At 38.5% G+C, this 17,353-nt stretch overlaps 1 protein-coding gene across 1 annotated transcript; it reads left to right on the forward strand.

Annotated features, from left to right (window-relative positions):
* The first annotated feature begins 4,416 nt into the window (after positions 1-4,416).
* Positions 4,417-16,557, forward strand: LOC105437282 (zinc finger protein 37-like). The gene is made up of 3 exons (XM_030985750.1): positions 4,417-4,621; positions 11,167-11,259; positions 11,756-16,557. The coding sequence occupies exon 3, from the start codon at positions 12,193-12,195 to the stop codon at positions 14,386-14,388; it is 2,196 nt and encodes a 731-aa protein (XP_030841610.1). The 5' UTR covers positions 4,417-4,621; positions 11,167-11,259; positions 11,756-12,192; the 3' UTR covers positions 14,389-16,557.
* The last annotated feature ends 796 nt before the right edge of the window (positions 16,558-17,353 follow it).

Below are 17,353 nucleotides of genomic sequence, written 5' to 3' on the forward strand. Positions count from 1 at the left end.
ACTAAATCTTCAAGGCCCTTCAAGACTTGTTATCAATTACAAGTACCAACATGCTGTAACAAAAAAAAAAACCCCAGCACATTGACAAATGCAAGGATTTCTGTAGCATATACTATTATCAGATATTCTACTTTGTCAAGTTTCAAGTTTCAAGTTTCAAGTTTCAAGTTTATTTATTTCACTTTATCAAAGATAACATAATTGAACATAATTGGTAATTATTATAACTAAACATACAATATAGAAAACATAATGTACATGATAATAGTTATAACAGAGAATACAATCATATAAATCAAAACAAAGTGGGGGATCTACTAAAAAGTATTATGTAGGTCCCGGTTCATAGGTTTATATATAAATTAGGGTATCTGAATTAACATATTTACAAAAGCATATGATTACACGAGGGTTATCTATAAGTGACACATTTTACTAAACGTATCGTAAACAATTGAAGTTCTGTGCTTTCCTCAGCATAAACAAATATATCATTATATACATTAAATAAAATGAGCAGTGCTTATTTTATCACTACTTGTGTGGAGAGAAAGACTAATTGCAAGGAAAACAATTTAGAAAGGAGAACAGGTACGTAAGGAAAGATGATTAACGAGAATTGAAAGAAAGACAACATTTTTTTTTAATGGGACGAGAAGTGAGAACGTTGTGAACAAGCGGGAAAGAAAAGAAAAAGAGAGAGAGCTAGAGGGAGGGGCACAGATATTAGGGAAGAATTAGCAAGTTGATACATAAAATTACCAAGATTGTAGGAGTATAAATCATTAATTTTCAGGGATTTGCTTTGGTGGAATAACAGGCTGGTGTGAGCACGATATCTTTTGTTAAAAATTATTCTCATTGCTCTATTTTGCAAGAGGTGTATTTTATTTAGGTTAGATCTATTGCAGTTACCCCAGGCAAGAATACCATAGTTCAATATAGATACAATCAGAGTGCAGTACAATGTATGAAGGGTCTTCCAGGGGGAAAAATGATTCAGTTTATTAATAACACCAATGTTTCTAGATACTTTTTGGCAAAGGAACTGTGTTTGTGTTTTCCATGACAGTTGGTCGTCGATCAGGACACCCAAACATCTAGTTGATTCAACCTTATTTATGGCCAGATCATTCATGATTATATTTCCTGGTATTGTATGAAGAGTATTACTGAAAAGCATAACATTGGTTTTGTCTAGATTTAAAGAAAGTCTATTGGCTCTAATCCATTTAGCCACGTTGTTTAATTCAGTATTTACAATTTGTATTAGTTGATGTGGGTCTTGATGAGAAAAGAATATATTTGAATCGTCCGCAAACAATATAAAAGTTAATATTTGCGATGATATATAGAAGTCATTGACATAGATGATAAAGAGTAGTTGACCGAGGATCGGGTCGGTCGGGTATAAAAAATAATGTGTTTGGATTAGGTTCCGGCAAGAAATCTGAATACGCTAGGAATCATTCGTGATAGTGAATTGCCGATGTTAACAAAATAGTCATTAAATGACTCTACAATTACTTGCTTATCGTCTCTATTGTGACCTTTTATCCTGATTGAGTGGACTTCTTCTTTATTAGTATTCTTGTTGAGAACACGATTAATAACTTTCCATGTGGCATTCAAGTCATATCTATTAGTATTTATTTGAGAATCAAAGTATTTGTTCTTTTCATTCCTTAAAAGAGTAGTAAGAATGTTTTTATATTTTGTGTATTTTACTCGAGTTTGTGGAGATGGATTATATTTATATTCGTAATACAGGCTGTTGTTCTTTTTGATACATTTTATTAGAGATTTGGTGACCCATGGCGATCGTGGGGTCTTTTTGTAATTAGACTCGTTAGGTGTTTGCTCTGGAATAACGTCATCATAAACATTCATCAATATATGAATAAATGTGTTAAAAGATTCATTACAGTTTTGTATCGCCAGTACTTCTTCCCAGTCGATTTGGCTTAGTCTATCTTTGAGGCGAATAATGTTTTCTGTGTTCAGTCTCCTTGTTTTTCTGCGGGGTGATTGTACTGACTGAAAGGAATCCGAAATATTAGTAAAGATGTGGGTATGGGGGGGATGTTTGTAAATATGTGATATATTAGTGTTGCTGATTGATCTGTGTTCCGGGTTGGTCTGGCAATGAGAGGAACAAAAGAATTGGAAAGTAACAAATCCAGGTAATCATTAGTAAGATGTTCGTCGCGGTTAATAAGGTCAATATTAAGGTCACCCGTGAGAAAACAATGTTTGGAGTTAAATATAGGTTGATCCATTAAAGTCTGATATTCTTCCAAAAAAACGTCAGAGTTACAATTGGGTGGTCTATAAAATACACCGATTATTATTCCTTGTTTTTCTGTAGTTAATATTTCGATAAATAGGGATTCAGTGGTTGGTGACATAACATTAATTTCCGTGAGAATTTTGAATTTATATCTTTTGGAGATATACATGGCTACTCCTCCCCGTCTGGATTGTCTACTGTTTGTAATTAGGGTGAAACCAGGCAATGTTAGGAGTGGGCAAGGGTTTTCTGTTAACCAGGTTTCAGAGAGACATACGACGGAAACATTGTTACTAATTTTATCGAGTAACGTATGAAGTTTTCGAAATTTCTGTTCAGGTTTCTGATGTTAAAGTGCATGATAAAGAATCTATTTTTTAAAGTGTTCATTTCATTGACAAATTGATTTTCGGTATAATATTGATCTGTTATGTTTGGTACATAATCATTTTCATCAAAATTGTATTCTAAACTGAGTTGGTTTCTATAGAAAAATGCAGCTACTGTTATCATAAATGTGATTGTGTATGTCCGGGGCATTGGTATCATATTGCACAGTTAAGTGATTGGAATTCGATGTCGTTTACCTCATTAAAAGGAAATATGTTTGAGTCAAGGCTCATGTCATTGTCATCATCATCATCATGAAGCCCTACAGAGAAAATAGAGTCATTTTCGTCAACATGTACAAAAGGCAATATATCTGTAAATGAACTATCCATGGCGATCTGAAAAGGATGATCGCGTACATTGATAATGTACGCATATTTTTTGAAATGCCGGCAGAGTCCCCATAGGTGAATGAGAAGAAGTGAGAGATGCTAGAAAGGAGAGATACAAATGAATGAAGCAGTACAGTATGAATAATACGGAAAATAAAATAAACTGAGTAAACTGAGTAAACTGACGGAACACGAGATACATCTAAATAATAATAATAATATATAGAGTACTCATATTGCTCCGTTTAGTCTCATTTCACGACGCCCCCTATCGTCAGAGCATGGTTTGAGCCAGCAGCCTAACATGTTAGCCTATGGACGTTTTTTTTTAAATCGTTAAAAATTCATTTTTTTGTTTAAACGAAAAGCACATCCACCCCGACGTACGTTATCACTAGCTCTTTCATTGGAGCCCTCATGTCTCATTGACTTTTGAAAGTTCACCCACCGTAATTTTTCAAAATAGGTTGCAAGCTCGTCATTGCCTATAATACACATGTGAAACAAGTCTAACTTTGTACTCAGTTTGCCAAGCGATTTGAAGATTATAGGTCGAGCACACGAAACATAAAAAGCATGAATTATCATAGATCACTTCTGCCTATTTCATTATGTCCATTTCATCCAACCCCCCACCGTAATTTTTCAATTTAGTAAATGCAAACATTTAGCCGAGGTAAGCAAAAACATGAATATTCATGACGGTCAGACAATATAGCCTTTTAGTTACGTAACGTATAATGAATGGGAATGTGCGATGATCCGTACAGGAGATAGAGGTCAGTGGTTTGTGCTGGCAATGTTCACGCGAGCGAAAATGAGACAATCGGAGCAATATGAGTAATGCGCCAACTCCTCATGACTAATGTGTTCGAGGCGCATGGAGAAGAAAAACTATAAGTACACAAAAATACACACAAAAATGAACAACGACAACGACAATTATGTAAGCAATAGCGATGGACCATTTTGTTGTGAACAAGTAACATTTCACGTAAACCATTATAGAGCTGTTAATAAATAATAATAGATTCTATTAGAGCTGTTTGTGTAAAAGCAACTATAGAAAGGCCAAAACAGGAGGATCACCTGAAAAACAGTAGTTTACATCGTTGTCATTCAAACAAAATGCAAGGGAGGAAAATGTAATTAAATGATTCATCATATATGAGCGTTCCCATGTGTGTAGATAGGGAATTTAGGTTCACGAAAGTCACTGATAATACTCTTAATGAAACAGGGACGCAATGGAAGCCTGCTATTATTTCCATTCATACCATTCCATTTACAAAGTGCAACGGTGCCTATCAATTGTCATATTCTTTTATTCTTGCTTGCTATACTTTTGCACTGTTTGCGTGCATAATGTGAGTTGCATTTGAAACTGAACGTGCAAATCACTGCCAAATGCGAAGTAGTTTGAAGTTGGACAATATACCACTCAGCTCCATCTTGATTGCGTCTGAAGCACCAATGAGGAGTAGCCTAGATATTGATAAATTAATAATCTTTCGACAAAGTTTTCATTATCGAGCGAGTCTCTCCGTTGTCAACGTTCTTTTGGAATTGTTATTACGACGGTTAGAGTAGCAGCCGACGTCTAGCTTGGGTGAGATTGTGTTTTTTTTAATGGAATATGGCAAATGTGGAATTTTTAACACGAAAGTGAGATAAAAACGTAAAAAAGAGTGTAAGTGGGTTGGCTATATAGTTTGGATGTATGTCTAAGTTTGCGAGAAAAAGTGTTAGAGGCAAACAGGACTAGAAATGAAGGTGATATAATTTTCTAATGTGTGTGAAGCGGAATGAAGCAGTATATCTATTTCTATTTTCTTCCATATATTAACCTGATGCTCATATTAAGATAAGTATGTAGTAGATCCTCTCTTTCTCTTCCCCCTCTGCTTTAGTTCTCTCTTAGTTTCTCTCTCTTCCCCCTCGTTTATATACATGTCCTTCTGAACATCTAGATTTCAATGTTTTTATATATAAATGATATAGCAAACAATTTTGTTGTATTCATCAAATTTATTTCTCAAAATTCCAATTCCTTTTCGTACAGAAAAACTATAGTAGTAAATAAAACTCGTATTAAAGATACTGTGTCCCTTTTGCAGCCAACATCAAATTCTGTAGAACTTTGCAGGAATTATGAATATGTCATGTTTGGCCTATCTGTGAAATTTAAACGTAAGCAGTGTCCTAATATTCAAATTATGCAAGGAAACTCGTTTACTTGCTAGACTTCACTGTCGGACACTATTGAGTGACTGACTGGCTTTTTTCTCTTTGGTAATAACTTACATAAAATGAGCTGTAGTAGTAGTAGTAGTATTTATTTCTGTATAAAAACATAGTAACAATGCATACAATACGGTGGATAGCTCACATTCAGCTAACCCGACATGGGAAAGCTGGACTTCCGTGGGGTCCGGAACAATTACATAAACAAAACAGAACATAAATACATATCTGAACAACAGTAAATACATTTTGAAAAAAAAGAAGTAGTATAAAATAAAGGGAAAAAAACATTTCATAAAAAAAAAGTAATCATAACAAGTTAAGGAGGGGGGACCATGTGCTTCTGTAACAGTTCTGCGATCTTAGATTTGAATGTAATAACACTAGGGGACGATTTGATATGAGGAGGAAGTGTGTTGTAGGCCTTTGCGTTTCTATACTTGAATGATCTTTTGAGGTAATTTGTTCTCGGTTTGGGTAATTTTATTTGAGCTCCAATTCGGGAAGGGTCGGAATAGGTTCTCAACTCAACTCAACTGTAAAGGGTACATGGGCATTCGTCTACATCAATAACCCACATCTTGTAATGGCCCAAATTAAACTGATTGAATCTTTGCGCAGCATAAAACGTACGACCACTCGGTACAATGGTCTGAAAATCGGACAATTACTTATAGCTCTAGATCTAGGCCATCAAATCTCGTAATTAAAGACGAATCTTTTATTCTTGAAATTCTAACCCTGTGAAGTCAACTAAAATACAAGGGCACCCAGGTCAATTTCGAATGGATTCCCAGTCACTGTGGTCTACACCACAATGAGATAACAGATTAGTTTGCTAAAGCAGGACAAAAATTAGAAAAAATATAGAAATCAACAACGCTCTTACCAGAGCAGAACCAGATAATTTCTTACTGGCTCTAGGCCATAGAATCTCGTAAAGACGAATCTTTTATTCTTGAAATTCTAACCCTGTGTAGTCAACTAAAATATAAGGGCACCCAGGTCAATTTCGAATGGATTCCCAGTCACTGTGGTCTACAACACAACGAGATACCAGATTAGTTTGTTAAAGCAGGACTAAATTAAAAAAATATAGAAATCAATATCTCTCTTACCAAAGCAGAATCAGACAATTACGTACTGGCTCTAGGCCATAGAATCTCGTAAAGACAAATCTTTTATTCTTGAAATTCTAACCCTGTGTAGTCAACTAAAATACAAAGGCACCCAGGTCAATTTCGAATGGATTCCCAGTCACTGTGGTCTACACCACAATGAGATAACAGATTAGTTTGCTAAATCAGGACAAAAATTAGAAAAAATATAGAAATCAACAACGCTCTTACCAGAGCAGAACCAGATAATTACTTACTGGCTCTAGGCCATAGAATCTCGTAAAGACGAATCTTTTATTCTTGAAATTCTAACCCTGTGTAGTCAACTAAAATATAAGGGCACCCAGGTCAATTTCGAATGGATTCCCAGTCACTGTGGTCTACAACACAACGAGATACCAGATTAGTTTGTTAAAGCAGGACTAAATTAAAAAAATATAGAAATCAATATCTCTCTTACCAGAGCAGAATCAGACAATTACGTACTGGCTCTAGGCCATAGAATCTCGTAAAGACAAATCTTTTATTCTTGAAATTCTAACCCTGTGTAGTCAACTAAAATACAAAGGCACCCAGGTCAATTTCGAATGGATTCCCAGTCACTGTGGTCTACACCACAATGAGATAACAGATTAGTTTGCTAAATCAGGACAAAAATTAGAAAAAATATAGAAATCAACAACGCTCTTACCAGAGCAGAACCAGATAATTACTTACTGGCTCTAGGCCATAGAATCTCGTAAAGACGAATCTTTTATTCTTGAAATTCTAACCCTGTGTAGTCAACTAAAATATAAGGGCACCCAGGTCAATTTCGAATGGATTCCCAGTCACTGTGGTCTACAACACAACGAGATACCAGATTAGTTTGTTAAAGCAGGACTAAATTAAAAAAATATAGAAATCAATATCTCTCTTACCAGAGCAGAATCAGACAATTACGTACTGGCTCTAGGCCATAGAATCTCGTAAAGACGAATCTTTTATTCTTGAAATTCTAACCCTGTGTAGTCAACTAAAATACAAGGGCACCCAGGTCAATTTCGAATGGATTCCCAGTCACCGTGGTCTACACCACAATGAGATAACAGATTAGTTTGCTAAAGCAGGACAAAAATTAGAAAAATATAGAAGTCAACAACGCTCTTACCAGAGCAGAACCAGATAATTACTTACTGGCTCTAGGCCATAGAATCTCGTAAAGACGAATCTTTTATTCTTGAAATTCTAATCCTGTGTAGTCAACTAAAATATAAGGGCACCCAGGTCAATTTCGAATGGATTCCCAGTCACTGTGGTCTACAACACAACGAGATACCAGATTAGTTTGTTAAAGCAGGACTAAATTAAAAAAATATAGAAATCAACATCTCTCTTACCAGAGCAGAATCAGACAATTACGTACTGGCTCTAGGCCATAGAATCTCGTAAAGACGAATCTTTTATTCTTGATATTCTAACCCTGTGTAGTCAACAAAAATACAAGGGCACCCAGGTCGATTTCGAATGGATTCCCAGTCACTGTGGTTTACACCACAATGAGATAACAGATTAGTTTGCTAAAGCAGGACAAAAATTAGAAAAAAATAAATATAGAAATCAACAACGCTCTTACCAGAGCAGAATCAGACAATTACGTACTGGCTCTAGGCCATCAAATCTCATAAAGACGAATCTTTTATTCTTGAAATTCTAACCCTGTGTAGTCAACTAAAATACAAGGGCACCCAGGTCAATTTCGAATGGATTCCCAGTCACTTTGGTCTACAAGACTACAACACAATGAGATAACAGATTAGTTTGCTAAAGCAGGACTGAATTAGAAAAAAAAAATAGATATCAACAACGCTCTTACCAGAGCAGAATCAGAAAATTACGTACTGGCTCTAGGCCATAGAATCTCGTAAAGACGAATCTTTTATTCTTGAAATTCTAACCCTGTGTAGTCAACTATAATACAAGGGCACCCAGGTCAATTTCGAATGGATTCCCAGTCACTGTGGTCTACACCACAATGAGATAACGATTAGTTTGCTAAAGCAGGACAAAAATTAGAAAAAATATAGAAATCAACAACGCTCTTACCAGAGCAGAACCAGATAATTACTTACTGGCTCTAGGCCATAGAATCTCGTAAAGACGAATCTTTTATTCTTGAAATTCTTACCCTGTGTAGTCAACTAAAATACAAGGGCACCCAGGTCAATTTCGAATGGATTCCCAGTCACTGTGGTCTACACCACAATGAGATAACAGATTAGTTTGCTAAAGCAGGACAAAAATTAGAAAAAAATATAGAAATCAACAACGCTCTTACCAGAGCAGAACCAGATAATTACTTACTGGCTCTAGGCCATAGAATCTCGTAAAGACGAATCTTTTATTCTTGAAATTCTAACCCTGTGTAGTCAACTAAAATACAAGGGCACCCAGGTCAATTTCGAATGGATTCCCAGTCACTGTGGTCTACACCACAATGAGATAACAGATTAGTTTGGTAAAGCAGGACAAAAATTAGAAAAAAATAAATATAGAAATCAACAACGCTCTTACCAGAGCAGAATCAGACAATTACGTACTGGCTCTAGGCCATCAAATCTCATAAAGACGAATCTTTTATTCTTGAAATTCTAACCCTGTGTAGTCAACTAAAATACAAGGGCACCCAGGTCAATTTCGAATGGATTCCCAGTCACTTTGGTCTACAAGACTACAACACAATGAGATAACAGATTAGTTTCCTAAAGCAGGACTAAATTAAAAAAATATAGAAATCAACAACGCTCTTACCCGAGCAGAATCAAACTATGTTATTAAGAAATACTACATAGCGATATGGCACAAATGATGAAATGAAACATCATCCCCCCTACGGGAAACGCAAACTCTAGTATAAAAAAACATGTGTGTGTTACTTAATTGAACAACAGAAGTAACGAAACTATTTTCCATCGCCTAAAGCTAAAGTCCCATATACGTCCCGGACCGTCCCGGACCATCCCGGACCCCATCCGGGGTGATCCGGGATTCGGTCCGTGTTGACACCGTGTTGGCACCGGGGTGGTCCTGGATGGTCCTGGATGGTCCTGGATGGTCCTGGGCGGTCCGGGAGTCGACCCCGGATGTTTTTGACGGTCAAAAACTGCCGGGGTGGTCCGGGACGGTCCGGGACAATAGTTTGATCCGGGGTGATCCGTGTAGCCACCGTGCTGGGTCCGGGGTCATCCGTAGTGGCGCCGGGGCGGTCCGTGTTGATCCGTGGCAGTCCGGGAGTGAGTTATTGACCGCCCAGGACCATCCAGGACCATCCAGGACCATCCAGGACCACCCCGGTGCCAACACGGTGTCAACACGGACCGAATCCCGGATCACCCCGGATGGGGTCCGGGATGGTCCGGGACGGTCCGGGACGTATATGGGACTGTAGCTTTTAAAGCATCACACTTTTTTGAACAAAACATCCCGGACCATCCCGGATCACCCCAGACCATGGTCCAGGATGGTCCGGAGTGGTCCGTGCTCGTCCGTGCTGGTCCGGCTTTATATGGGACTGGGGCTTTAGAATGGGAAAGTTCGGTAATGATGAATTACAAGTATCATCACGCCATTCTAAATCAACGGTAAACCCGGGGATGGCGGTGGCTTGACCTTTTTAAAGGTACTATGTCCCATTTGCAGGCCAACAAATTCAGTATTGAGTTATAAGGGCCTAATTTGAGAAACTGTCCCCAGAATCCCTATCATTTGTAGCCATTTCTCTACTGGGGTCTGGGGATCTTGAATGTCAATGAGTTAGAATTAGGAGGAGAGAGATACGTTTAGTATCTAGTGTCTCCATATTAGTGTGTGTTTGACATGGACTTAATAGCAGTGGCCTGTGGATACATTTGATGCAGTGATAACAGTAGATGTTGCTACATCAAATCTACCCTGGTTCGAAGATTTTGTCTAAATTTACTTTCATTCCATGAATACTATCAAGTTGATCTTAATACTGGGGAGTTGCAGCAGAATAAAACAAGTTCTACAAGTGAGGAGTGAAATCTGAAAAGGCACAGTATTCTTATCCCTTCAAGCCCCAGTCCCATATAAAGCCGGACCAGCACGGACGAGCACGGACCACTCCGGACCATCCTGGACCATGGTCTGGGGTGATCCGGGATGGTCCGGGATGTTTTGTTCAAAAAAGTGTGATGCTTTTAAGCTACAGTCCCATATACGTCCCGGACCGTCCCGGACCATCCCGGACCCCATCCGGGGTGATCCGGGATTCGGTCCGTGTTGACACCGTGTTGGCACCGGGGTGGTCCTGGATGGTCCTGGATGGTCCTGGGCGGTCAATAACTCACTCCCGGACTGCCACGGATCAACACGGACCGCCCCGGCGCCACTACGGATGACCCCGGACCCAGCACGGTGGCTACACGGATCACCCCGGATCAAACTATTGTCCCGGACCGTCCCGGACCACCCCGGCAGTTTTTGACCGTCAAAAACATCCGGGGTCGACTCCCGGACCGCCCAGGACCATCCAGGACCATCCAGGACCATCCAGGACCATCCAGGACCACCCCGGTGCCAACACGGTGTCAACACGGACCGAATCCCGGATCACCCCGGATGGGGTCCGGGATAGTCCGGGACGTTCCGGGACGTATATGGGACTGTAGCTTTAGATGATCTATTTCTCCATCAATATAGATAGAATCGTGCACCAATCTGCCACTCATATCTTTAATTGAAAACTGAAAAATAAAACAGACAGCATGTAATTGTGTCTTTTATTTTGCAGAAAAAGATGTAGCAGTTTCATTACCGGTGAAGCTTAGAACTGTACAAATCGCTATCAAGTGTGGCAGTCAACAGATAGCTTCTCAGAAACAAGGTAAGTTTATTGAAAGAACTAAAGGGCTAAAGCAGTTCACATTACCTCCTACTGATATTTGAATAGATATTTGAACTATTCAACAACAAAACAGTCATGAATCTTGTTTTATTCTCTCTTTTTTTTCTAGCTTTCACAGATCAATTATTCTAATTTTTCTACTTTAATTGAAACCAATGTAATATCAAGGTGAACTTCTCCGTTGATAGATAAAGCACAAATTCATTGTATGCCTAGTTTCCAGCACTACTTTGTCTTGATATAATATGGGAACTTGGGATGGTATTACAAATGAATATGGAAGTAGACACAGCATTTGCTACAAAATCTTGGGCAAGGGGCTTTGACCAATTGTGAACCATGAAAAGATACAAAATGTCAATTAGCAGAATGGTAGTATTTATTATGCAGCTTTAGTTATGACATGAACATACTAATTTAAGTTTTAGGTTTCGTATTGAATATATTATAGCTGTTTATTCTTTTCTTTTCTCAGTATCCATTCACTTTGGCGATGAACAGCACATTAAGACAGAGCACGGGGCGGCTAAGCCAGTACAGACTGAGGATACTGTCCCTAGTAGAGGAAAATTAGTTACCCTGCTACTTTTCCATAACACCAAGATTCCAAGGAGGTAAAGAACTCCATTCAGCATGTGTATATAATTGTGACCAATGCAGGTAGTCGTTTCGTAGAAAGGCTTTAATAGTTGCCCACTTACGCAAAGTTCAAAATAATAACATGACTCCCTAAGAAATGATAGAGAAACTTGAGGAACTGAAAAGTACAAAAAGACCATAAAAGGAAATAAGCCGGATGAAACAATCCTTCCATCTGAGACAAAAGCTCTGAGACATCCATGCCGCAGTGAAGCAAGAGGGCAAACATCAAGACAGCAGGTCGCAAGGAGGAAGAAAAGAGATATAGGAGATATGCAGGAAGTGAAAGAACAAACAAAGCAAGTTGGAGAAAAGGGTGAAGAAAATCTCATTCTAATGAGAGAAGTAGAACTTGTATTAGAAGATAGAGAAAGAGAAACCTCAGCAACGATGCCCATGTCAGAGTCAGAGATCAGTGAAGCTGAACTAGAGGAGGAGACTGGCAATGCATTAGCGATATCAGAGAGGGATGAGGGCCAGGGACATGCTGCTGAGCGGGTAGAAGAAAATCAAGATGCCTCTACCGACCCTGTTATTGGAAAGAAAAGGAAAAGACAGACAGCTGACTTGAAGGTCCAAGAATCACAGGAGGGAACATGTGAGCCAAGTGAAATGATTGAACAAAAGGCAATCCATGAAACTGCAGAAAAAGAAACAAAGGATATTGGAGAAAAGGGTGAAGAAAATCTCATTCTAATGAGAGATGTAGAACTTGTATTAGAAGATAGAGAAAGAGAAACCTCAGCAACGATGCCCATGTCAGAGTCAGAGATCAGTGAAGCTGAACTAGAGGAGGAGACTGGCAATGCACTGGCGATATCAGAGAGGGATGAGGGCCAGGGACATGCTGCTGAGCGGGTAGAAGAAAATCAAGATGCCTCTACCGACCCTGTTATTGGAAAGAAAAGGAAAAGACAGGCAGCTGACTTGAAGGTCCAAGAATCACAGGAGGGAACATGTGAGCCAAGTGAAATGATTGAACAAAAGGCAATCCATGAAACTGCAGAAAAAGAAACAAAGGATATTGGAGAAAAGGGTGAAGAAAATCTCATTCTAATGAGAGATGTAGAACTTGTATTAGAAGATAGAGAAAGAGAAACCTCAGCAACGATGCCCATGTCAGAGTCAGAGATCAGTGAAGCTGAACTAGAGGAGGAGACTGACAATGCACTGGCGATATCAGAGAGGGATGAGGGCCAGGGACATGCTGCTGAGCGGGTAGAAGAATATCATGATGCCTCTACCGACCATCACATGGGAAAGAAAATGAAAAGACAGACAGCTGATTTGAAGGTCCACGAATCACAGGAGGGAACGTTTGAGCCAAGTAATATGATTGAACAAAAGGCAACCCATGAAACTGCAGAAGAAGAAGCAAAGGAAGAAAACAATTTAGATGTTGGCGATGACAAAAACGCCTTTACAACCAGTAAAAAATCAACAGAAAATAAAGAATATCCCATAGCATGCTTGCTTTGTGATTTGCAATTTGAGACAAAATACTATCAAAGGAAACACATGCGTACAATTCATGAGGAATATAGGCAGCAGTATAAGTGCAGTACATGTGGTAAAATTTTTGAGCAGAAAGGTTTATACATAACACATGTCGAAACCCACAAGGACAAAACAGAACGACAGAAATACTATTGTAAGATATGTGATAAAACCTATCTGTCAAAGTATTATTACGATTATCACATGGAAAGGCATAATGATAAATCAAAGCTAATCGAATGCAAAACATGTGGTAAAACTCTTACTAGCAAACAAAGTCTTGAGAGGCACATCAATGACGTGCACATCAAACAGATAAAGTACATTTGCGATTTGTGTGGGAAACGACTCTACACCAACAGCGAGATTAAGTTTCATCTTGAAAGTCATAATATAGAGAGTGCATTTAAATGTGAGGAATGTGGAAAAGGCTTCCTCCTGGATAATCAACTTAAAATCCACAAGAAAAGGGTCCATTCCAGTGCTGGTCATTGCCGTTGTGAAGTCTGTGGATCAGCTTTCAAGAGTCAAGCCAATCTGAAACAGCACAATCTTACTGTCCATAGTGAAGTCTACAAATACCACTGCGACGTTTGCGGAAAGAAATTCAAGCGCACGAGTCACCAAGTTGCCCATATGAAAATCCATTCCAAAGACCCCGCTAACAAGCGTTTTAAATGTGAACTTTGTAGTAAAGCATTTCAAACTAGAGGCATGTTTAAGGTGCATATGGATTGGCATCACAACATCCGGTCAAATAAATGTGATGTGTGTGGTAAGTCATTTCTGACGAAGGGTAACCTGGACAAGCACGAGTATGTTCACCGGGACAAGAAACCCCATGAATGTCAGATTTGTTCTCAGGGTTTCATAGACCTGCCAGTTCTCAGGAAACATCTAGACGTAAAACACAATATCACCCTGAAGAAGTTAGTGACGCAGAGAGTGCGCGAAGCCAACGATTCCAATTAAAGAGTCAGGAGGAGATGCTGTCCCTGCTCGTAAACCTGCTGCCAGACCATCTTCACCTTCAAATTCATGGTCTCAGGACGCTGATAATGACAGTCCCGAATTCAGTCATCATGGGAACTTCAGAAGAGGCAATATTATTCAAGTTCCTGAGGCTAGTGGTGGCCCAGTGGATAGAGAGGCACTTCTGGCTATGATGAATCAATAGATTTATAGCAAAAGGGAGAGGAGGCTAATAGATCGATATTGTAACATATTTTCTGTTTCTGGCCTTCCTCTCACATGCACCTGTCCGAGCGGTCAGAGAATATTGCATGAAACTGAAACAAGCAATGGGATATACGTGTTAGAGAATGGAGCACATTAGAGAGCAGTCTTGAAGGCGTTTGACACTATAAATCATGATATTTTGCTAGAAAAGACGGCACATTATGGTATACGTGGTATTGCTTTCCAATGGTTTGCTAATTACCTCTTGAATCGCTCTCGGACATCTCGGCTATAAGGAGGCCAAATCTACCCGAAAGACTATTACGTGCGGCGTGCCGCAGGGATCAGTTCTGGGTCCTACATTGTTTTTTTAGTGTATATTAATGATTAATCTTGTTGTACTAACTATTTTAATTTTGCATTGCTTGCAGACGATTAAAATATTTTTCACACTTTTGATGATAATCAAATTGAAATTGATGTAAATGAGGTTAATGAGCAACTAGATGCAATTCAAAAATGGCGCGATGCTAATAAACTCACTACCAATTTGAAGAAAACTAATTACATGTTTATTTTAAAAAATACGACGGGCAATTAATTTAATTGGTGTCCTTAGACTGTCTAATACGGACATTAATGATGTGAGCGTGGCATCTTTTGTAGGAGGTCAAATTCATAGTACATTGTCATGGAAGTTCGTTCGTTCGTTCGTAGAAAAATGAGTTTGCTATTTACATTAAGACATTTTGTTCCTCAGTATATCCTTGTGCTCTTGTATAAATCGTTTATACAGCCCCACATACTCTATGGAATCGAGATATGGGGAAGCAGTTATAAATCTCGCTTGAATTGTATTCATTTAGCTCAGAAGATGGCGGTGCGAGCTATTACGTTTTCATTATTGAGAACATCCTCCGGACCACTGTTTAAACAATTTGGGATATTGGATGATTTTGGTTTGCATGAACTGGCAGTTTTAACATATGTTTGTGATTGTATATGATTTGTATAATAGAAAGTTGCCACACACATTATTCGATTATTGTAAGATTGTACACCATACTAATACGAAACAACAGGAAAAAATGCAATGCTACCCTTGCCAATTTGTAGGATGACACAAGGTACATTCACCATTTATTTTGTTGGACTGAAGCTTTGGAACATCTTACCTCAGAAGATTAGAGAACAAAAAACAAGATATTCATTTCGTAATACCCTCACAATTTATTTGATGAACAAATACATTATCGGTCTTGTAGCAGTTAATAATGTTTTGTATTTTGAATGTATACAGTATAATGTAATGTTTAATGCTATAGTAATGAACAGATACACTATCGATATATAGGGAACCGAGAAAACCAATTTAGACTAGCACTTGTGCTAACTTTTATTTTTCTTTTAGCAACAACTTGAAGTTCCTTGAACTTTTGTATAAAATGTGTTTCATGTAAGCATTAATTAAGTTTTTGCACTAATTCATTGTTTTGTACATTATGTACAGTTTGTATTTTATTGTTTTGCCATGCATAATTTCTTTTATGATGTAGATACATTTTGTTGTTGTTAATAAACTGCAAAATAGCGACAGCTAGAAACTAGTGTTTTAAGGTATAGGGCTTTAAGGTATAGCAGATTTTCAAATGATAAACAAAATCAACCACACAATGTAATAAATGCTATCCTTTTATTTAGCTATATGCAGAATGTTAAAGCGACTGTACCTTCGGTATCAACTATGGTAACCACGGTACTGGGAACCATGGTTACCATAGCTCGGTATTACGATGGTTTTTAGTACCATGGTCACCATGGTTCTATTTCCAAATTACCGTCCACCATAAGAACCATGGTAATTACATGGTACATTTTTATAAGGGTATCAAGAAACATCAAGTTATTAGCCTATTTAATAATAATAACAATTATATTTAGCTTTAATGTAGTCTCTAAGCGCTTTACAAATATACTATTACATGTACCCCGGTCATTGGATTCAGTGCTTGCCTGCACACACTGTGTGCACAATCTCCACTCCCTGTTGAGCATTCAAGCTATGCATTACTTGACGCTCAAAAACTGTTTGACCAACAATAACGGTCGCATCCTACCGGGTACCCATTTAACACCTGGGTGGAGAGTAGCAAGTGGACTTACTTTTATTGGTGGTAATAGACTTTAAATTGCCTCATTAATGTCTCCTTTGCACATGACAGTTTTAACCCTATACATCTAACCTAACAACTGCTGGGGCTCTCTTCCTTCTAAAAAGTCTGTATATTGCCCTTCGAAAAGAGAATTGTTCAAAAAGCAGAATAGTTTCGAAAAACTGCTTTTTTTTTAAATCATAATTTTAGCTAAATGTCACATGAAGTTCATATGAAGCGAGTGTACATGTTTTTCTGATTATCGAGACGTACTGTACATCGATTAACTTCTATAAAGAAAACCAGTAAATATGTAAACCCTATAGTAAAATGAATAGGGTGGTGGTGGTGGTGGTGGTGGTGGTGGTGGTGGTGGTGGCGGTGGTGGTGGTGGTGGGGTGGGGTGGTGGTGGTGGTGGTGGGCATGATTAAAAGGGAGAGGGCACCAGCATAAAGGACACTCTGAAACACATACAGAGGAAAAACCCACAAAGTGTGAACACAAAGCAGGAAAAATCACATTTTAGACATTGAAAACCCCACATTCTGGTTAACAAGGATCATCGTCGTCATTGTTTCTATCTTTACATGAATCTGGGTGTAGG

Source organism: Strongylocentrotus purpuratus, unplaced genomic scaffold, assembly GCF_000002235.5.
Source record: "Strongylocentrotus purpuratus isolate Spur 01 unplaced genomic scaffold, Spur_5.0 spur5_scaffold_15, whole genome shotgun sequence".
Classification (NCBI taxonomy): Eukaryota; Metazoa; Echinodermata; class Echinoidea; order Camarodonta; family Strongylocentrotidae; genus Strongylocentrotus; species Strongylocentrotus purpuratus.